Source organism: Lactuca sativa, chromosome 9 (genome assembly GCF_002870075.4).
Source record: "Lactuca sativa cultivar Salinas chromosome 9, Lsat_Salinas_v11, whole genome shotgun sequence".
NCBI classification, from domain to species: domain Eukaryota; kingdom Viridiplantae; phylum Streptophyta; class Magnoliopsida; order Asterales; family Asteraceae; genus Lactuca; species Lactuca sativa.
The window spans coordinates 107,484,104-107,508,025 of NC_056631.2; the positions used below are offsets into that span (position 1 = coordinate 107,484,104).

At 34.4% G+C, this 23,922-nt stretch overlaps 1 protein-coding gene across 1 annotated transcript; it reads left to right on the top strand.

Moving 5' to 3' along the window:
- Positions 1–323: 323 nt before the first annotated feature.
- On the top strand, positions 324–1,543 carry LOC111906679 (protein PHOSPHATE-INDUCED 1). Its single transcript, XM_023902451.3, has one exon. It carries the CDS (start codon positions 444–446, stop codon positions 1,386–1,388), a length of 945 nt encoding a protein of 314 aa, XP_023758219.1. The 5' UTR covers positions 324–443; the 3' UTR covers positions 1,389–1,543.
- The last annotated feature ends 22,379 nt before the right edge of the window (positions 1,544–23,922 follow it).

Below are 23,922 nucleotides of genomic sequence, written 5' to 3' on the forward strand. Positions count from 1 at the left end.
ATCAAACTATTTTTGGCACCAAACATTTACAGTTGTTTAAAAACCTAATGGCTGTCCAGCCTATTATACTTTTGCATTTTTATGTACATCTGAAAATTAACTCTCATACGTAGTATTTTAAATTATTTTCATTTCTGAATTCTTATTCGAATTTAACATAAACTTTGACTAAATACCTAAAGATATTAACAGAATGTTATACCTTTTTTCTTTTTTTTTCAAAACTTATGAAAAGAACAACTGTATATAGTCGTTATAACGCGGAAGCAGCTTTTATGAGGTTTATATGGGGAGCTCCTCCACCTCTAGAACCTCACCCCTACCCCACGAATAACCTTTTCATTTAACCTCTTCATTTTTAAATTCAATTTCACTTGTATAAATACCTCCATTCCCGACCTCCATTTTCATCATCAATTAACTCTCCTCGAAAACATTCAACAATGGCTTCAATAGCTCTTTTCTTCCTACACCTTCTCTTTCTATTGTCTATTTTCCAACCCTCATTTGCAACTAGACGACTCACTGAGTTAGTCCAGAACTCGTCTCCCCTTTTGCAATACCACAACGGAGCCCTCCTCACCGGCGACATCTCCGTCAACCTCATTTGGTACGGCAACTTCAAGCCCTCCCAGAAAGCCATCATCACCGATTTCATCACCTCCCTCTCCTCCGCCTCACTCAAATCCCAGATCCAACCTTCCGTCGCCACATGGTGGAAGATTACAGACAAATACTTCTCAAAAACAAAAAAACCTTCCCTCCGACTCGGTAAACAAGTATCCGACCCGGATTACTCACTCGGGAAATCATTATCAGACAAACACCTCCTCCAGTTAGCTGCAAAGGGTGAACCGACGAACGCCGTGAACATCGTGTTAACGGCAAAGGACGTGGCAGTGTCTCGTTTTTGCTCCGGTAGATGTGGAACCCATGGCCATGGATCATCCTCCAAAGCTTCTCATGTTAAAGGTAAAAGCAACAAGTTTGCATACATCTGGGTCGGCAACTCGGAGACTCAGTGTCCTGGTCAATGCGCGTGGCCATTCCATCAACCGATTTACGGACCACAGGGTGCACCACTAATCGCACCGAACAACGACGTGGGTGTGGATGGAATGGTGATAAATCTGGCTACTCTTTTGGCTGGAACTGCTACAAATCCATTTGGGAATGGGTATTATCAGGGGGATGCTGGTGCACCATTAGAAGCTGCATCTTCTTGTTCGGGGGTGTATGGGAAAGGGGCGTATCCAGGTTATGCCGGAGATTTGTTGGTGGAGACGACGACGGGTGCAAGTTTCAATGCACATGGTACAAACGGGAGGAAGTATTTGCTTCCTGCTTTATTTGACCCCTCTACTTCTAAATGTTCCACTTTGGTTTAACGAAAGGAAAGAGAAGAAGGCTCTTTCTTCTGGTTTTTGTATAAAATAAAAATGAAAAGGAAAAAATGTAAGAAATAGTGTAGGAATGTACTATGTATCTTAAAAAATTATGTATTCGTTTATTCATTTTAATCACCTAATATATGCTTTCAGTATTTTTATTATTATTAAATAATTAGGAAACATTTTACTAATAAATATAGTATATATTTATATATTAATACCATCGATAACTTCAACACGTAAACAAAACCGAAAACTTGACGACAATTAATAAAACCGAAACAAGGGATGAGTATTTGGACAGAGGAACCGGCCGAAACCGGATAGAATCGATCGGGCCGTGATTAGGACGATATTCTTGTGGATTTTTGGAATCGGGAACTGGTAGAACCGGCAAAACCGGAAAAAACCGGAACCGTATGTTGCTATTTTTCGATAACCGGTTCCAACATTGAAGACACGACAAGAACAGATAGGAACCGGTAGAACCGGCAGTCCAATTTGGTTCCTATCTTACACCAAGTTCGGTTCCGGACTAGTTACGATGCTCATCCTTAACCGAAACTGAACTCAAACTATTGAATTTGGGTTTAAATTTAAATTTTTTAAAACCCAAAAAGTTAGTTTGGGTTGGTTTGCATATTAAACTTTGACCACGTAAAGTGAATAGTTTCAAAATTGAATAAAAACCGATCCTATTTAAACCTCAAATACATCAACTATTTTTAATTTTGATAAATGAAATATTTCACTATGTTTTTCTACACGGTATATACCTTGGTTGAATGTGGTTTAGAGTCACTATTGGTATAACCGAACCGGTAACTGATACGTCGAACGCATCGATTTTGGTTTGGGTTCATATTATTTAAAACCAATGCTATGGTTCGGTTTTAGGCCAAAACTAACTCATGCACACCTATTCATAACCATCCTTCTATCCATATTTGATAAAGAGAGATGGTGTAACTCGGTCCTCATAAAGATTATTGTTCTTTCGTGGCGAGTTTTATGAAATCATATATCCTCTAAGGAGAACCTTGATAACCGAGGGGTTGATATTCCCTCTCTTCTTTGTTCGTCATGTGATTTTAGTGTCGAAGATGTTATGCATGTGTTTTAGAGGTGCAAAGCGGCTTGTTAGGTTTGGTTTCACATCTCTAAATGAGTTGATTTACCTTTCACTTCTTGTATAGATATGGTTGAAATTTTTAAATGGGTTGACATGGTTTCAAATTATAGGCGGCAGAGGAAGGCGTTAGAAGTTATTGTCTTTAACGGTTTGGATGTTACGGCGTCACAGGGAATTGCAAGGTTTTCCAGATTAACAAACGAGCAATATTTTTGATAATATTTTTCTTGTCTCTTTTTATTGGTTTTCGGTTAGGAATTGTAAAGTTAGAATCAATTGGTCTATGTGGTTAAAAAACCTTATGTTTTATATTTTTGTGTAATTTCTTCTTTATAGCTTCTTGCTGGTGTAAAAAAAAATTAGGTTCTAAAAAAAATAATTTAAGATATTTGTCACAATCTAATATAGTTGGAAAAGAATAGTATATCATTTAATTTTTCTTTTAACTTTTAATCTTTCTTACTTTCCTTTAACTAGTTGCATTTTAATCCTTGTTTTTTTCATTAATTGCAAAATTGGTTGTGTGGTATCCAAAAAGTGCAATTTATGTCTACTTTTTTTCTTTCATCCGAATGGTTAGATTAAAATTGAAATTTGGTCCTTTTGGTATCTTAAAAAAATGCAATTTGAGTCGTTTTTTAGACGACAGTTAACTTGAAGGAATAAATCTTTATGAAAGTTTTAATTTTGAATTGATCATTCGAATAAAAATACAAAATAAAAATGCATTTTCTATGGATGATGTTGTTGCTTGTTTACTACTTTACATTGTTGTGATACACTACATGACGTCCATAAACTGAACCCAATAGATTTGACAACCCAAAAATCGAACATATCGGTTTAGGTACAGTTTTACAATAAAACCGACCTAAATCGACACATGCTCAATCCTAACTTCAGATGAAACTTCGCATCACACATATACTTTAATTGTGTATTTTCATATTTAATTGATAATACAGCGGTTGTTTGCTTTTTCACTTTTGTAGCACCCGTTTTAACTTCTAAAGTTATAAAATATAATCCTTACTTTATAAAAATGGAAGTGAAAATATTTTTTTTAGCCAAAATGTTCAACATTAAAGTTGTAGTACATGTCGATACGAACGCGTGGATATAAAGAACATCGAAAACGGAGATCGTATGTGAAAGTAATTATTTTTATAAGTTTGGACAATTTTTATAAAAAAAACATATCGGGGTGCGGAACTCCATGCACCACGGCGTGATGCATTAAATACACCCACTCCTCGGCAGACCATTGCGTGAAAGCAAGAGAGAACCAATCTGACCAAAAATCTCGGCATGGTGTGCCCAAAATCACACTAAAAAAGGAGGTCAAGATATACTATATATTGCAGTATGTATTATCTATATGTTAGAATGTTGTTATATTGTAGAGAGTTTATATGCAAGTATACTGGTTTAGTCGGTTGCTTGGTGTGTTCAATTGTTGCTTGTTTGTCTGTTATATATTTCGACATATCATGTTGTGAGTTGAAGGCGGTCTAGCTTTATGCTGAAGGCCAAGACACTTGGGTGGACCAACTTTATGCTAAAGGCCAGGGGGCGGACCAGCTTAGTACTGAAGGCTATTTGTTATATACATTGTATGTATATTGTCGTATGTGATATTTTGGGAAATTTACTAAGTGTTGGCTTACAGTTGTTGCTTTCATGTTTTCCAAGTTGTTCCTCTGATCGGGGGAAGACTCTAGCATAACTGTACTCGCATCGAAGAAATAATTATGTTTTTAGACTTCCGTTGAACTCTCTTTTATGTTTAATGAATGTAATACTACGACCTTTTAATGAAAATGAGGTTTTGGAGTTATTCTATTTATGTTTTAAAAAATGAAAATATTTGGTTGAAAATCAGAACGCTACAATTTTATAAGTTTAACAATTACGTTATTTTTCAATTTATCATTTTTTAAATTTATGGCCTCTATAGGTAGACCTACATATTGGCGATCTCGGACCAAAAAAGTTTTTGGTCGGTCTCAAAACAATTCGTTCTTCTTGGGGCTAGTCTCAAAAGGTCTTTTTTGGGACTGGTCTTTTTTATGTTCGGTTTTTTTCCAGACCGGTCTTTTTTGGTCCATTCATTTTTGGAACAAGTCTCCGTCTTTTTCGGTCTGGTATCGCGGACTTTCCGTGGGCTTTATTTACTTTAGTTTTTGGGTTTTTTCGGTTCGATTTCAGTATTTTTCAATATTTTGGTTTCAGTTTCGAGCTTTTCCATTAGCAAATATGTGATTAACACCAAAATAATAGTTTAATATTTATTAGAAATTATACAATTAAGTTTAATAAAAGAAAAAAGGAAAGAAGTTAGATAATGTTTGATAAAAAATTGTGTAATTAACACAAAAATAAAATGTTTATAAACTATGGTTTAGGTCTTTTTTGAAACTGGTTTCATTTCGAAGTCACACCAATCGGTATTGGTCTCGAAATGGTTTGTTTTTTTGGAATCGTTCTTAAAAGGGTCCAACTTTCTTTGGACCGATCTCCTTTTAGACCAATTTGGTATTGGTCTTTTTTTCGGGTCCAATACAAGACTGATTATTTTTTTGTGGAGCTCTATAAGGCATGGTTTTGTTTTCCTTCACACCTCATATTTCCTTTTGTATCATTTTTAATGTTATAATATTTTATGTTGTTGTAATTGCAAACTTATAATATTTAACAATTACATTATTTCGTGTGTAATCATAGCTACATTTAAAAAGTTAGAGGATTGAATTCTTGGGGATAACATATTAAATGTCATCACAAAATATATTCTCAACAACAAATCAAGGGAAAATAAAATGAAAGGGTAATATATTTCTTATTTTGTACACGTTTAGTCTTTATTGTTTTTTCTTATAAAATAAGCCCTTGAACTTGTTGTTTTTGTACACATGCAGTCCTTATAACCAGCTACATCAGGTTAGCTTCACAATTTGTATACATTTAGTCCTTAATGTTTTTGTCTAAGTCATTGTTGTTTTTATACACATTCAGCCTTTTTGTTCGTTTTCTTCATGTTTTGCTCATGTGACATCTTACATGGGAGAATCATTAATGAGATATTCTCATATGAGACTCGTTTGGGTAGTGAAATCACGTGTCATTAATAACATTGTACTTTTGATATTAGTAACTGTTATAGTACAATACCAACAACATTTAATACCGTTAACATCATTCAATAGCAATATCAACTACATTACATCAAGTAAAGAAAATATACTAGCCTTGATGATTCCAATACCAATACGAACCAAATTTCACTTCATTATAGAAGATTACAACTTATTTTAAGTTTTTAACTATATCACTACCTGAATTCTCAGCTTATTCACTTCTTTCTTGAGATATGAAACCTACTATTTAACAACTGCAAACTCATCTTCAAATTATAGGGTCAAGTTGACATGTTCTTTATCTACACATTGCCAAAATTTCCACTTTTTTTACTTGGTTTCTTTAGTAACAAAAAAACAATTATTAATTAGGTAAGAAAGAAGGTCAATTTGAAAAAAACAAAAAACTAATTTACTGAAAGATGGTTAAAATCGACATACCAAGGAAATATGAAAGACTATAACTTTTCTTTACATGGTGTTCTTTTGTCCGTGAAGTGTCAAGTCAAGTTTAGAGGAAGCAATCACAAAAATATTATATTTGCTATGAGATTCTTTATGATTGTTTCCTCCAAATTCGACATGACACTTATTAGACAAAAGAACACCATGCAAAAGAAAAAAAATAAAGTCTTACCTAATTCCTTAGTATGTCGATTTTAACCATTTTTCAGCAGATGAGTTTTTTGCTCTTGTCAAATTGACATTCTTTTTTTACCTAATTAATAATTATTTTTTGTTACTAAAGAAACCAAATAAAAAGTGTAACTTTTGGCAATAGGTAGATGAATAAATAAAAAGTGTAAATTTTAGCAATAGGTAAATGAATAACATGTCAAATGACCTAAGTACTATAAATTTATTCATACTATGATTTTAATAAATATTATATTATTTTTAATAAATATTTTAATAAATATTCCTTTTATATTATATTGTTCAAAGATTAACTTATAATTAAATTATCATATTTCAATAATATATATATTTATTAAATATTAACAAAAATAAGATGTTCGTGTAGTTATATATGGGAAGCCCCCCCCCCCCCCCCCCCCCCCCCCCCCCCCCCCCAAGCTGACCATATTTTCTTTTGAATTATTGTTAATAATTTAAAATTAGGTTTGACATGAATATATATATATATATATATATATATATATATATATATATATATATATATATATATATATATATATATATATATATATATATATACACCCCCAATTCCCCAACCGTTCGTTGACTTGTACTCGTAAGAATGCGGAAGGAGCTTGCATGAGGCTTATATAGGAAAAGGACGTATCCAGGGTATGCCGAAGATTTGTTGGTGGATTCGACGACGGGTGCAAGTTTCAATGCACATGGTACCCCTCTACTTCTAAATGTTCCACTTTGGTTTAACAAAAGCAAGAAGGAGCCCTTTCTTTTGGTTATTGTCACAGCCGGTTCTGAGGATTCAAATGTCCAGGACGAAACGGATAAAAAAGGCTCTTAGGCCTTAACGTGTAACAATGTAAGGAATTAAATTACGTAAACTAATTTTTTTTTTATTAAAATGACGATAAACCTTATAGCAATAAACATAGTAAAATCATAGTATTTTAATGTCTAATAACATATCCTAATAGCTAACTGACGATCCTTGAAGCTCTCTTAGCATTCTTGATTGCAAATAGGTTGATCAACTATTCGTGGTTTATACTCTCTAAGATTTCATTCTCGATAGATATCATCGCCAAACCGCTAAGTCTTTCTTGGGTCATTGTGGAGCGTAAGTAAGATTTCACAAATTTCAATTTGGAAAAACTCCTTTCTATAAATGTCACCGTTACTAGAATAGTCAACAATATTCTATATGCAATGCTTGAATTTGGGAAATAATTAAGTTCTTTCAAAAACTTCAAAATATCTATAGGGTTGCTAAATTCATTGGTTTCCAATGTCTAAAATAATTTCAACTCCGTATAAAGTTCCTCGACATCAATATCCGATCTTTCTTCAAACTTGAGTGCTTTTTCAAGACGATAACAATATAACTTAAGATCTTTATCTTCAATTCCCCTCAAATTATGTGGAAATAAAAAACCAAATACTTTATCATACTCTTTGAATTGTTCAAATCTTGTCTCAAGAGAAGAAATAGCTTGATCAACAATGTATAAGAAATAGTTGACTCTGAAATTCTCTTCAGGTGTAAATGAAACTTCTTTGCTACTCGAACTCTCATCAAACCTTTTTTTTCCTTTCAATCAAACGCTTTTATGGAAATATTGGATCAATATCCATTTCAATAGCAATCTCCTTAGCTTCAACAATCGCTTTTGAAAAACCAGTCTCTCTATAATCCTTGAAGTACCCAATCAATTTGTTTATTTTTGTAATAGCATTATCAAGATGCATATCTTTTGATTGTAACTTCTTACTCACAATATTCACACGGTTTAGTACTTCCTACCAAACAACAGTTGGTACCAAAAATTCAAATTCATTAAGTTCTTTTTCTGCTAGTAAAGTTGTTTCACTTGCAATTGCAGCATCATTATCTTTTTCTCCAACTTGAAGTAAAGCTTCCCGTACATCCACAAGTTGCAGTTTAATAGCCTTTACACTCCCAACCCGGCTTTCCCAACGATTTTGACATAATGACTTAAGACTCCAAGGTTTAACATTATATTTCAAAATTTCCCACCTCTTAGTAGAATTTGCAAAGATAGTATAAATACGTTGGATGAATCCAAAAAAGGTCTTTCCTTTAACACACTTGTTAGCCATATCACATAATGTTAGATTAAGAGAATGGAAACCACAAGGAGTGTAAAATGCTCTAGGATTTATATCTAAAAATCTTTTTTGCACTCCTTGGTGTTTTCCTTTCATGTTTGCTCCATTAACGTAGCCTTGACCACGCATATCATCAATTTGAAGACCAAGAGACTTTAACTCCTCAAGTGTAATATCAGATAATCCTTTTCCGGAGGTATCATCAACATTCAAAAAACCTAAAAAGGATTCCTCGATAGTAACAAAATTATATGATAACTTTAAATACCTCACTATTATAGTCATCTGTTCTTGGTGACTTGAATCAGGAGTACAATCAAGTATGATTGAGTAGTACTTTGCTTCCTTTATCATCTTGATAAGTTCTTTTTGAATTTCTTTAGCTAGCAAAGATATTAGTTCATTTTGGACTAGGTGGCCAAGATAATGCACATAAAGCCCTTCACTTGTGATGCGTAGCACATGCTTTTTGATAACCGGGTCAAACTCTTCCAACATTTCAATGACACCCAAAAAAATTTCATTACCTGTTAAATACAATTAACAAATAAGAAGTGGAATCAATCATCATAATTAACAAAAAGATTTTTGGTGGAACTGGAGTAAAAAAAATACAATTTATAGTTACCTTTTTTATATAACTTTTCATTGGATCCACGAAATGCTAAATTATGTTTAGCATGAAACTTCACCACTGCAATAATTCTTAAAAGCACTTGTTTCTAGTAATCTCTTTCTTTCTTGAACTGCCCATGTTGAACTTTATCAATTGTTTCATTCAAGTTCAATCTTTTATGCATGTCAAACCACTTATTCCTATTTGTAAGATGATCCAATGAAATTTCGTGTTCTTTAACACTAGTGGTAACATGGTGCCAATCTGCATAACCTTCACCATCCAATTTACCTTTCAAAATCCCTTATCAAAACACTTTACAACAAAAACAAAATACCCTATCTAGCTCTTTCGAATATATGAACCATTATCTATCACACTTCTCCAAATTTGATAAAGTTCTTGTATATAAAGCTGTAGAAAATCATCTACCAAATTTATTATAGGTACCATACATAATACTATTATCTCTTTTAGGACCTTTCTCAACCAAAATTTTAATCTCATTAGAATTAAGTTTTTCCCAGCTTCTTGGATCATATATATCAACAAGCTCTTTAACAGGCTCATGCTTTTCCGTCTCTTCTACTTCTACATGCTCTTGATCTTCAATGTGCTCTTCAACATGCTCTTCAATGTGCTCTTCAACATGTTCTTCAATGTGCTCTTCAACAGGTTGTCTATGGATAAACTTATCTAGAGCACCGGCGTCAACCTTTCTCTTTTCTTTATCTAGTTTTCTCTTTTTACGTTTTTTGTTAACCGGATGGTTGTTTAGACTTCATCACTACAAGTTCATTAGTTTCAACTTTCAACATTCAAGCAATGACAAACATAATTTGAGAAACAATTTTACAATAAAAATAAACTTATAATTTAAACTACTAAACTGATTTCTATGAATCTTATAAACTAATATATTCATTCACTATTCTATTAAACTGATTTCTATAGTAGATAAACTGATAATAAAATATTAAATTCATTCATTATTCAATTAAACATATAATCTATGAAAGTATGAATCATTCAAGTATGCGATTGACAACTATAAACTTGATAATCCTACATGGCTGATAATCCTTAATTTCTCAATTCTCATAAATCAATTTCTCATAAATCTTAGTATCTTACCTAATCGTCTAGACGTTTACCCTTACTGAATCGATGGGCCGTTGACTAAGTTGCTGTCCAGACGTCTACCCTTGTTGATCGCTTTTTTTGTAAACAAACGAAAATTGATCGACTAAATTATGCTGCCGGCTACTGTTTCATGCCTTTGTTTCGTTCCATTCTTTTCTCCCAAATTATTGGGCTGCCGACTGCAAATTGTATATACTAAAAGAAAAAAAAATTGGCCCCTCAAAAGTTTGGGCCCTGTTCCTATGCACATATTGGCTATTGCACCTGGGCTAAGCCGGCCATGGTTATTGTATAAAATAAAATGAAAAGGAAAAAAATGTAGGACATAATGTAGGAGTGTACTCTCTAACTTAAAAATTATGTATTGGTTTATTAATTTTAATTACCTAATATATGCTTTCAGTATTTTTTTATTATTAAATAATTAGGAGACATTTTACCAATTAATACCATTGATAACTTCAACCCGTTACCAAAGCTGAAAACCGAAACTACATCAATTCACCTCTCCATTTTATGTGAAATGAAAGAAAGGTCAGACATCATAATTTAATTCCGAAGGGGTTTGCTATTTTTTTTCAAGATTCTGTCGAAGAAAGAACAAACACTAAACTAAAATAAAATGAAATGAAAATAACTAAAATAGTGAAGTTGATAGAATATTCCATCTTTTCTCCCGCGACTCCTCTTTCTCATACTTCTTTGTCTTCCAAATAAAATTGGATCATTCAAATTTACAACCTAATTCTTCTCATTTTACACTTCGTTTGTATTTTTTGTTGGTGTTTTGTAGTTAATGGAAACGGAGGAGGATACTTCATTTGATGGTTCTATACGGAAGACCTAAAATTATGAAAACTGAAATCGAACTCAAACTATTGAATTTGGGTTTAAATTTAAATTTTTTAAAACCCAAAAAATTGGTTTTGGATTGGGTTTGCATATTAAACTTGATCCAAACTGAAATGTTTAAACCTAAAATACATCAACTTTTTTAACTTTGATAAATGAAATAAACTACTATGTTTTTTTACACGGTATATACCTTAGTTGAATGTGGTTTAGACTCACTAAAGGCGTAACCGAACTAGTAACCGATACCTTGAATGCATCAGTTTTGGTTTGGGTTCATATTATTTAAAATCAATGCTATCCGTTTGGGTTCAATTTTAGGCCAAAACTAAGGTGCGTTTGTTTTTCTGAAGCAAAAATTCATAAAGTTTGCGGACCACCTTTGCAAACCTCTGCAGCAGAAGAGGTGGACCAAACGGCTGCAGACTGTAATAAGAAGCGTGTTTGTTTTTATTAACATCTGTAGATTGTTGCATACATTAAAAATTTAAAATAAACTGATTGAATAAATCGAAAATGATTTTTAAATACATAAATTCTAATAATTGTAGTGTTAAAACATTGAAATAAATTTCATACAACCAAATTAGTCTTACAATAACATTTTGCAAGAAAGTTTCATACAACCACACTTTAATAATTCTCATTCGATATTTTGCATCAATTGCTCGGTAATTTCATCTCGTAATTGGGTCTTATATTCACGGTCCGCTGCAGTATTATGTGTTGGAATCTCATCTTCATCATCATCAACGACTGCCTTGTTATTCTGAACCGAGACATTTGGTTCATCATATCGTGCAAAATACTCATCACGTAGTTCCTCTATTCCTACAAATTTATGAAGCGCGAAACATGCAAGGGTAATGTTTCGCTGTGTAACCAAAGAGAATGGTATCATCCTCTTCAATATAGGGAATCATGCTTTCAAGACACCAAAAGCAGGCTCAATGACGTTCCAGAGTTTTGCGTGTGTATGGTTAAATTTTTCTTTATTCGTCAATGCACGTCTTCAACGGAAATCTCCAAGCCAATACCTCACAATACGGTACGGTTCCATAAAACCTCGAATGTTTGCATAGGCGGCATCACAAATATAATATTTATCAGTAAAAAGGAAAAAATAAATAAATAAATAAATAATAAAATTTCTTTTTTCAAACTAAGATAAAACTATTTAAATAACCATAAACTTACCTAGCAGTGGTAACAGGAATGGTGCATGTGGATTTGCTAATGCTTCTGAAAATATTCTAGAATCATGTGTTATCCCTTCCCAACCAGCCACAACAAACGTAAACATTGTGTTGAAGTCACATATTGCCAATACGTTTTGGTAACAATCGCCTTTTCCCCTACTTCTATATAAATCTCGTTTGTTTGCAGGGACAAAAACATGTATCAATGTGCCATCAAGTGCACCAATTGCTCCCTTGAACACTCGTCTTAGCCTCTTATTATGTCCCAGAATGTTTGGATTCAGATTAAAAGAAGTTGGAACTATAATGTCATGTGCGAAAACCAACATATTGTCCAACACTTCATGAAAAAACTTATGAATTGTTTGCTTTGAGTGTTGAAATCTATGCTTGATAATCACATACCGTTGGTTATGACCGATCATCATCAAGAACATAGCCGTCTTCTCCTCAACCGATACATGTGTGCTATCCTTTAATGCGTAGTTTACTTTAAAATGAGCACATATCCGGACAAATGATTCACGAGACATGCGTAGTACTTCAACACATTGTATAGGATTACAATGAAGTAACTTTAACGTAAATTCATGTCCCGTCATTTCCGAATCGTTGTCCCACACTCGTTTGACACCCCTCTTCAAAAAGTAGCAGACGTACAAGTATATTAGAATTATGAATAGTATCTTTTTGTCGTGATCCATTACGAACCTATTAATCAACAAAAGTACTAAATAACATAAAATAAGACTCAAGAACCAACTAACATAACATAAGATTCAAGTACCAAATAACATAACATAAAATAAAACTCAAGTACCAAATAACATAAAATAAAAGTCAAGAACCAACTAACATAACATAATAACGTAACATAAGATTCAAGTACCAAATACTAAAAATAAGCTTCAAGTAGCAAATAACCAAAAAACATAACCACATAGTTCCAAAACATGCAATTAAAACCTAAACAACTTAAACATATAAACTTAACGAACAACCTTTCCATCCTTTAAAACTCCTAAACTTGTAGCTGTCATCTTGATCCATCCTCTTAATATATGTGGATCATTAGGCAAATTTACCCACATCTCTCTTATATTCACTGTCCCTCCAAAAATATGATATGCAGCAAATCATAGAGGTTCTATTGGGTCTAACTCAAGCAACTCAAGCTTCTCTAAACATTGTGGAATTTTTGGACCTTGAGTCATATGGCGTAGAGCTTTTTGCATCTCTAGTGCTAAATCATCAGCAGTAATAGAAGCTTTATGATGGGTTTTGGTCCTAAGAACATCCTATGTGCTCATACAAACCCTAATGCTTGGATCTAGGTTTCTCTATTGTACATGCAAGTTATCCAAGACTATAAACCCTAATTCTAGCATTCAAGTAATCATATTAACATGAGAATAGGTTTAAGATCATACCTTGATTGTTATGTAGCAATAACAATCCCAAATCTCCTTGTATTGACTTTAGAAAGCTTAGAGTCACAATTGTCACTCCTCTAATGGTTCACAAACACCATAAGCAAGAGGATGAAGAGGAGGGAGGATGGAGGCTGCCCAAAAACGTCTACAAACCCTAGAGGAGTCTTGTCCACGTTTTTGGTCCTTAAGGGGTCTATTTATAGTGAGGCTATTAGGGTTATCTAACAAGGAAACCCTAATTTGGATGCTTAAGCCATAAGCAACCCATGGACTCCTTTAATTAAGGCCTTGGACGATTTCCTTATGGGCTTCCCCATAGAATTCGTCCATTTCTTAATATAAGGCAATCCATGGCCCAATTGCAATTATCTTATAATTACAATTCCAGTCCCTTAAGTTTAATTAATCTCTTTTAGTCACAAAACTAATTACCAATTAATTCTTGACTTATATTAATTAAACAATATGATTTCTCCTTTAATATGTTATTCTCATAATATATTAATAAATCATATTTAATCCTTTCTCTCCATAATTCATCCTATCAAGTTGCTTTAGTGAAGGCAACCCAAAAGGACCATGCACCATCGGGTCAAGTACATACCAAAATAGTTATGGACTTAGACACTAATTCAACACTTTAGGTGAGACACAAGAAGGTGGATCAGGTGAGGCACTAGGAGCTCGAGGTCTAGGAGTTGAGGGTTTAGCCCTTTTGTTGGGGTTACCAGAAGGTTAAGCAACAGAAGGTGGTGGTTGAGTAAAATGTTCACTAGTATGATTTGAAAAGTAATCATCCTCATCTATGTTAATGGAAGGGGCGTCCATATGCTTTAGTGGTGCGACGTGGAAAGAACATGATCCATGTACCGATAGTGTTTGGGATGTGGCATAGCTGGGATTACCATAGACACTATTTCCATCAAAGAGTTATGCACAAAGCTATGGAAACAATAATGAGACGGTTTTCAAAGAAGCGGCTTTCGGATGTCCCTAAACCCAATCAATGTAACGAAAGTAATATAAGAACAAATGGCAACTATATAAACAAAATACGTCTAATATATATATATATATATATATATATATATATATATATATATATATATATATATACACACCTTTTTAAAGTCCTCCCACTCCTCATTTTTTAAGTTAAAAGTATTTGGTTGTGGATTGTAAAGGTTGTCAGTTTTGTTTTTCATGTATAACCATCCTGTGTATTTGGCTTTAAGGATGTCGTAGGTGTTTTCCAATTGTCTTTGATTCAAATCCACGTCATACTTTTCCTTAATGGTTGTTCCTAACTTGTTCCATGATTGTTTGTGAAAACTCAAACCTTTTCTACCCACAGTTTATACTTCTTCAATACAAGTATTCAATAAAAATTTTGTTTGCTCATTGGTCCATGTATGTTTATCTCCCATTTCTAATAACAAAAAAATATGGAATACATACTTTAGCAACAAAGATTAATGATATTTCAACATAATAATAACTTAAATTAATGACATTTCAACAATAATGCATCATGAATAAAAAAAACATATAAGCAAAAGATTATACAATATAATTAGCAAATAAGCATAAAATTGCATATAAATTTATGATTTCAGCAAAGATTTTAGCATATTCAACAATTATTTTAGCATATTCAACAAACATTTAAGCAAAATTTATGATATTTTAGCATATATTTGTGACCTTTCAGCAAAAAACTATCACTATTATAGTTGAAAAACAAACAGCATACATCAACAATAACAATTCAACAAAGATTTAGTATATTCAACAAAGATTTTAGAATATTCAGCAAACATTTAAGAAAAATTTATGATATTTTAGCATATAACAGCTGACCTTACAACAACAATAACAATTCAGCAACATGTATGCATCAAAAAAGCAAAATCAGCAACAACTTCTGAGTCAACAACATCATCTTCAACAAAAAAAAAACAAGAAAACACACACACACACACACACACACACATATATATATATATATATATATATATATATATATATATATATATATATATATATATATATATTTCAAGGTTACAGAAACCGCTCAACGGTAGCTCGGCGGTGGACTGGGGTCAAGGGATTAATCGGCTAGGCGGGGATTAATCGGAGGATTTATCGGGAACCATTAATTATTGAAAAAAAATTTAAAAATTAATAAATATAACATTAATCCTAAGAATATAAGTAAACCAATTAACAAATAATAATTATGTAATACATAATTTATTTTTCTTTTCTATTTGTAACATTCTTCATTGAAAACATGTTAACAACTAATAATATACATATCAATGTAACATTCTATTTGTAACGTTCCTCATCCGATCCAAATTATTAAACCAACCATGGATATTTATGAAGCCTTTCACTGAAACAGGGTGGTGGTTATTGGCAACAATCACCCTTTACAACGGCTTCGTCATTTGGTTGATCGACTATCTTTACGAATCCATCAAAACCCAAATCAGAACCATCATTTGGCTATCATCGTCGTTTCACACATAAAACCTCAATTAGACATTTTGTCGAATACCTGGCGGGCAGAAGAAGAAGTGTCTAATTTGCACCAGTGAGAATTTATAAATTTACCCAGGTATAACCTTAAAGAAGATGGACTAGTTACTCGAAGCAAAGGGACTTAAGAAACAATCTGCAATTGCCAAAATCAGGCTTAAAGAAGTTGCTAACAATAGCCTAGTCAGATAGTTTCCAAAAAACGAATTAAAATCAACTGAATCAGAATTAAAATCAACTGAATCAAAGGGAAAACGAATTTAGACAAATTTTGAGTCGAAAGAATATTTAAAAGAGTTGCGGAATTTGTTCCCAAAACAAAATATGATAACATAAAGATTATCAAAGCATTTCATCAAGAGATGCATTCTCATTATATAACAATATTCGGGATATCATGTTCCGATAAACAGACCAAAAGCATAAACAACAAAAGATAGACCATACAACAGTTACATATAACAACTGGTCTAATATCAAAAGATCTTGATAAGTCATCCAACTTATGCTCTCGTGCCACTACCTGTAATACAACAAAACTGAGTGGGTCAGGCTTGGGAGCCTGGTGAGCATATAGGGTTTTCAACCCACAATAAATAATTATATTTAATTTCACCAACCAACAATAACCCGATTACCCATTCTCGTTATCCTCACTTTACGTCCCTAAAACAACACCTATCTCAAGGGACCTAATCTAGGATTTTCATCGGGACGGACATTACTGCAAAGGGGTTTCCTCAACAGTAAATGTCCTAAAGGCAACCATGAGGGGATAGAGTACACCGGTGAACACATCGTTCACAACACCTATAGGTTATGAGCCTGCTAGCATTCCACAGGACTGTCTAGAAAGAGTCTGTGGTCGTTATCCATACTCCGCTGAATAACTATATCAACAACAACAACGTCGAGGCCTCTCATCGGTTTATCACACATCAACTATATACCAATGTTCTACCCAACATATTAGTAGATAAAAATATATATTTTTATACATAGTTTAAAACCTGTATAGCTTTCTCATTCAAAATGTAACACCCATAAAAATCAAGCCAAATTAAAACTTTTTAAAACATTTCAAAACCAATAAGTATTTCAACAATGGTTTAATATCAGAGTTTCCCAGAGACCATAAGTCCAAAACATGAGGATGTGTACGATCACGCCATTGCTTTGCAGAGTCATCTAAAGCACCTGAAACAATAAACTGAAAACGTAAGCACAAAGCTTAGTGAGTTCCCCCAAAATACCAACACCATACAAGTATAATCATATCATATAAAAAATATAGAACAACATGCATAATGAGAAATCAGCCTGACTAGACCGCCTCGCAGGCCTTCAGTCAATCAAGACCACTCTCCGAACCTTCGACACGTCTGGACCGCATCGCAGGGCCTACAGCCTATCCGGACCGCTCACCGGCCTTCGGTCTGACTGAATCCCTTTACAGGGCCCTCAGTTATCCGGACCACGTTGGGTATGTTGGCCTTCAGGACAAACCTGAACTGCCTCAACCCAACTCCAAATCAAGCAAACATGAGTACATAAATATCACACTTGCATGTCCACATAACAGTCATACCAATCTAACAGATCATCAACTATAGCAACATCCTATGACCAGGATACCGATTTAACATATCATAACAGCATACAACATCCTATATACCAGGATACCGATCTAACAGATTATAGCAGCATACAACATCCTATATACCAGGATACCGATCTAACAGATTATAGCAACATACAACATCCTATATACCAGGATACTGATCTAACCGATTATAGCAGCATACAACATCCTATATACCAGGATACCGATCTGACAGATCATAGCAGCATACAACACCCTAACTACCAGGGCACGGATCTAACAGGTCATCACAACATAGCAACACCCTAACTACCAGGGTACGGATCTAACAGATCATAACAGCATAGCATACCAAATTCAGGATAAAAATCCAAAGGGACCAACCTAGTGTCGTAGACCCTGTCGGTATAGTGAGGAGAACTCACCTGGCACTACTGAAGTCCCACGGCCAACACTCCAGCTGCTGGTTGACAGATTCCTAAGCTGTCAACATCAAACAACACCTAATTAGTAATTGGGTTCCAAGCTCAAAGTCCAACTCATACTCCAAAAGCCCAAAAGTCAAGTAATAGGCAAAAGCCCAACATATGGCCCAATTTTCCAAATTGGGCCCAGACCTCTACATGGTCTTTCTTTAAAGTCCATTCAACTCTTTATATTCCCATGGCCCATTATTCCATGATCATAAAGGCCCAAATATGGCCTATCTATGGCCCAATTTTCCAAATTAGGCCCAAGACCCTCACATGGCCTTATCCTCAAACCCATACAATTATTTAGTCCATTTACTTAATCTTGGAAAGCCCATTATTAGCCAATTAACAGAGCCCGCTAGAAAGGCCAACTCAAAGCCCAAGTGAAAATTAGGGTTTTCACATGAAATGATGATTAAGGTTAAGTGTTTCTCACTTAACCCATTAGGCTTAATCCATTAAGGTTAATCCATTAAGTCCAATATTATCTTTGATTAATTTACAATGATCGCTAATTATTATTGTAGGTTATTAAATAATTTCCGTGCATGCCCCGATCAATTCCCAGAATTAGGGTTTTAAGTCATTAGGGTTTTCCAACCCAATACTAGCCCATTAGTCCATTGGTTGGGCCTTATTGGCCCAATAGGGTTCCATTGAGCCCACTAGGGTTTCAATTGTCTCACAATGTCCAAACACCCCTCAACGAGGTCCAAACACAGCAAAACACACCGCCACCCGACACGGCGGCTGGTGGCGGCAGGAGGCGGCAACCACCACTCTACGGTGGTGATTTGGGTTTTTCTCTTCATTATTACGATACAATTACAATTACAACAGTGAAATATCAAATAACACACTCACACACTAAACTAACAACACACCCACTCACAGCCACCACCCAGTGGCGGCAGAGCAGCAAAGGCAGCGGTTACCACCATGGGTGGCAGCCATGGTGGTCTCCCTTGGTTTCCGTCCATACAACAACCCTATGGCGGATCTCTAGTGGCAAAATCGCACCCACAGACATTTGATCGGAAAATAGACCAACCACCCACCTGGTGTTTCCGGCAGCAGCAGCAGCACAAGTGACCGAGAGTGGCCGAACACAGCCCCGACGTCGACTGCAGTGGTTTCGCCCTTGACAGCAGCACCAGCGGCGGCCATGGCTGGTGGCATCAGTACGACGACAACACCACCGATGGTGACATAAGGAAGGAGAAGGAGAGGCAGAATGAAGAAAACGCAACAGCAGCAACAGCGGTACCCACGAACCTTGAGGCTTCAACGGCGACAGCGGCATGACGGTTTAGCAGTGGGCATTCTCGACGGGGTGGCGGCTGAGGAGGCTGAACCGCCTCCTGTTGATGTTTCCCACCCAACTTGGTCGTCAATGGTTCTCTCGATGAGTAGAATGAGGCACGATGGTTGGGTTCGGAGGTTAGAGGCGGTAACATTGGTGGTGGCGGCCGGAAGGAGGGTAGATGAAGATGGTGACTACCGAAGCTGAAGAAGGAAATGGCGGCTGATCATTCCCTTACACCCCGTTCCTAAGTTGAACTTAACGAGATAAAGGAAAGGAAATAGATGGAAATGAGAAGAAAATAAAAGAAATTGGTGTTCCCGAGTTTCTTTAAAGGATGGAAGTGGAAGGAAGTGGAGGGAAATGGGAGGATCACTTTCCCTCCTAACTTTCCTTCCGATTTGGGTGGATTTGGAAAGAAAGAACAAAATGATTCACTTTCCTTCCACTTCTCACCTACTCGGGAACACGAAAGAAAATTTTGATTTCCTTTCCTTTCTCCTCTTTTCTCTCATGACTTTGTTTTCTATTCTTTTGTTAAACTCGGGAACGTGGTGTTAGGGTTAGGGTTTGACGACTGGAGCATGAAGCTTAAATACCCACTCCCATCTAATTTTCTACAATACACACCTTTGGCCCCTCCTTCCCATTATATTTCCATTATAAGGCTCTAATTTACAATTCAGCCCCCAACATCCAAGATTCATGACAAATTAAATCCCAGGAATTACCATATAGCCCCACCATAAAGAATTATTTTCAAATTAGGTCCAATATTATTATTTAATAATTATTATTTGATTTTTGAGCTACGATAATATAAAATAATGATAAAATTACTTCTCAGGGTTCCTGATTTATTATTTAATTACTCTCTTTAGAATTGGGATGTTACAACTGTCCCCCACTTAAATAGAATGTTACATTGATATGTATATTATTAGTTAGGCTATTAGGATTATCTAACAAGGAAACCCTAATTTGGATGCTTAAGCTCTAAGCAACCCATGGATCCCATTCCTTAAGGCCTTGGACGATTTCTTATGGGCTTCCCCATAGAATTCGTCCACTCCTCAATATAAGACAATCCATAGCCCAAATTGGAATTATCTTATAATTACAATTCCAGTCCATTAAGTTTAATTAATCTCTTTTAGTCACAAAACTAATTACCAATTAATTATTGACTAATATTAACTAAACAATATGATTTCTCCTTTAATATATTATTCCCATAATATATTAATAAATCATATTTAATCCTTTCTCTCCATAATTCATCCTATCAAGTTGCTTTGGTGAAGGCAGCCCAAAAGGACCATGCACCATCGGGTCAAGTACATACCAAAATAGTTATGGACTTAGACACTAATCCAACAGTCTCCCACTTGGATAAGTCTAATAACTATTATGCGTATGACTTCAGATCCGGATCTGCAATCGTAGCTTTCCAAAGCTGCTGTCAACTCTAATCCAATCAGATACGCGTGTCCTTTAGATAAGGGATCATATATTCCTCCATTCTAGATATCGTATGAGACATGATTTCAAATCATTCTCTTTGTACTATTTCTCAACTTCCGATTTATGATGACTAACTAATTGAACAAATCAAATTAGCCCTAGCTCAGCCGAGCATTTACGTTTGTCATCACTAAATCATCGAGGGGCCCAAAGATATCGCTTTTATCCTACTTTGGATAAAAGGAACGGATAAACTTTGATACAATGCTTGCTTGCACTTACTCACCGAATTACACACAACAATATATTTTATAACACCAAGTTACTAGTGCGTTTACATATTATCAATGTGCAACCGATTCGCAAGATACAACTAACACATCTCGGTTTCAAGAATATAAGATGTTATCGTCTCACCAATCACTCGTGATACAATTCATGGAGTGATCCAAGTGAGCGTGGGTTTAATCCAATGCTCAAATCATATTCATAAGCACTCATGAACGTTGCAGCAAACATTTGCTTATGTCTAATACTCTTTAGACAATCCACACACCAATTCACGACAGTCTTCTTTCATAGCTACTTCTAACATATGAACGACTGTGGCCCGTTCGAATAATTTGACTGTTCTTAACCAATTAATTATTCAGGAAGTCAAAACATGCAAATGTGAAACACAAGAATAAAACTAATCCCATATGGCCTCAAACATTTGAGTATAAATAAAACACCTTTTATTTATCACCATATCGATTACTCATTATTTGTCGTTTCGGGTAATCAACTTCTTACTTGAATTACAACACTTGTCCCATGCTCCTAACATGCACACAATGTTTACCTATGGTTCTCACTTTGTGAAATAGATCGCATTGAACACATTTCCAATCATACTCATTTCACAACTCCAAATCCTTTTTCATAAGTGAAAGAATATCAAATTCTTGCTACTTATAGAATATGCTAGATTCTAACATTTTATGCAATGATCCTTTCGTAATGTCACTGCACCAAAGTCACGAAGACTATTGCCAATGAAATTACAAAGTCCTCTATCGGAAATTCTTACAAGACAACTCCTTAGATATGATATCTGTCATTCAAAGTACATTCCTTTGAACATCCTTTTGCATAAAAGTTTCTAATCTAGACATAGATTTTCAATATTCAATTCCCCATATGGACATATTTCCATATTTTCCATATGACAACTTATTCTTAATAGAATCTTATCTATTCATAATAATGTCGATATGGTCCATCCAATTATGGAAACATTTCCATATCTACCAATACTATACTTCCAACTACTCACTAGCGACCAATCCTCGGCGAACTTTGGATTGTCCTTTGATAGTTGTTTAATTATTTTAGTCAAAACCAATTCTTGTCCTTTTTCCCTCTTAAATGCGCTAGACATTTGGAAAATTTTAGAATGGTCAAATATTATAGCATTTGCAATCAATCCAATACCCAAAGTGTATGGGACATGATGCAAAATGTCTTACATAAAAATTTGATACTTCATCAATCTTCTGCCATAATGTTTTATTTGCTATGTTCTCAAAATTCGAATTGTGAAGAGGAATGTCATAATCATAATCGAAATTTTAAGAACACACTATGTACCTTTTACTAAATTTATTAACATTTCTCAACCTAAGCCTTTAGATTTGAAATGAAGCATAATATTCTCTCCCTTAATTATAGCAAAACAACCTTTCAACTTTTACAACTTTGCAAAGTATGACTCTTGTTTTCTATAATTAATATTGCTAACCTTGCAATACTTTCCTTAATAATCATACAATCATAACATTTATGCTCCCACTATCATGATGATTATTATAAACATGACACTTATGCTCCCAGTAGCTTCGACATGTATTCATAAACATCTTAACTTCCAGAAACAATACCTATTGAATTTCTTAAGTTCATGTTTCTAATACTTAGTACTTTGATAATCTTTTATCAAGGCTTCTTGAACTTATACACCTTTGCCTTAGATAGTTCATATGTGTGTCTAAACAATTAATACTAATTGCCAAACTTCACAATTCAAATCATGGAAAGGGATACCGTAACCATAATTGAATTCAAGAATGCAATCAATATCTTCTTAAAATCTTTCTTAGTGAAAGCCTTTCCCCACTAAGATTTAAATGGTGTATTTGTTCCTATCCATGTGAATTTGTCAAAACCAAAGTTTACGACAAATTCAAACTCATATGGATCGAACTTTCTTAATCTCGATTTCTTGCCTTTATGGTAGCACAACTGCCCACCATGTCTTCCAAGTAGTTAAGCAGCTCACCTTTTCTTATCAATGTTCTTTCCATTGATAAAGTTGCCTTGCCTTTTATGCATTCAAATGCGAACTCATAGGACTCATATGCATAATTAACTCAATTGGAACAGCACATAAACAAAATAATGTCAACACGATAGGTTTTAAACCTCAATTCGTGTGCTAGTGATGATTGATAAGGTCTATTTGATTTGTTCTTGAAACCTTTCAAGACCATTAAGACTCCCACTGACTCCTTGACATATAAGATTCTCTTTTCAACAAACATTTCTTGACAAACAAATATTCAAGAGTTAGTGTAGTTTTTATCAAAACACTTCATAAATTGGTCCTAGTTGGTCTTTGTCTTATCCAAGACATCACAACTTTCCATATTTGATGAATGTTATAAACCTTCTTAATACTTATCACTCAATGTCATAATCTTAACTCTAAGACTTGTTTTGGAACGAAGTATGATTGACTTCTTGATTTAACCATTTCTTCAATTCTTGATTCCTCTTCTTGGACATACAATTGTACTAAGACTCACTT

What these genes read in the sequence shown, in the direction of transcription:
- LOC111906679 (XM_023902451.3), top strand. Translation starts at nt 444, where the DNA reads ATGGCTTCAATAGCTCTTTTCTTCCTACACCTTCTCTTTCTATTGTCT.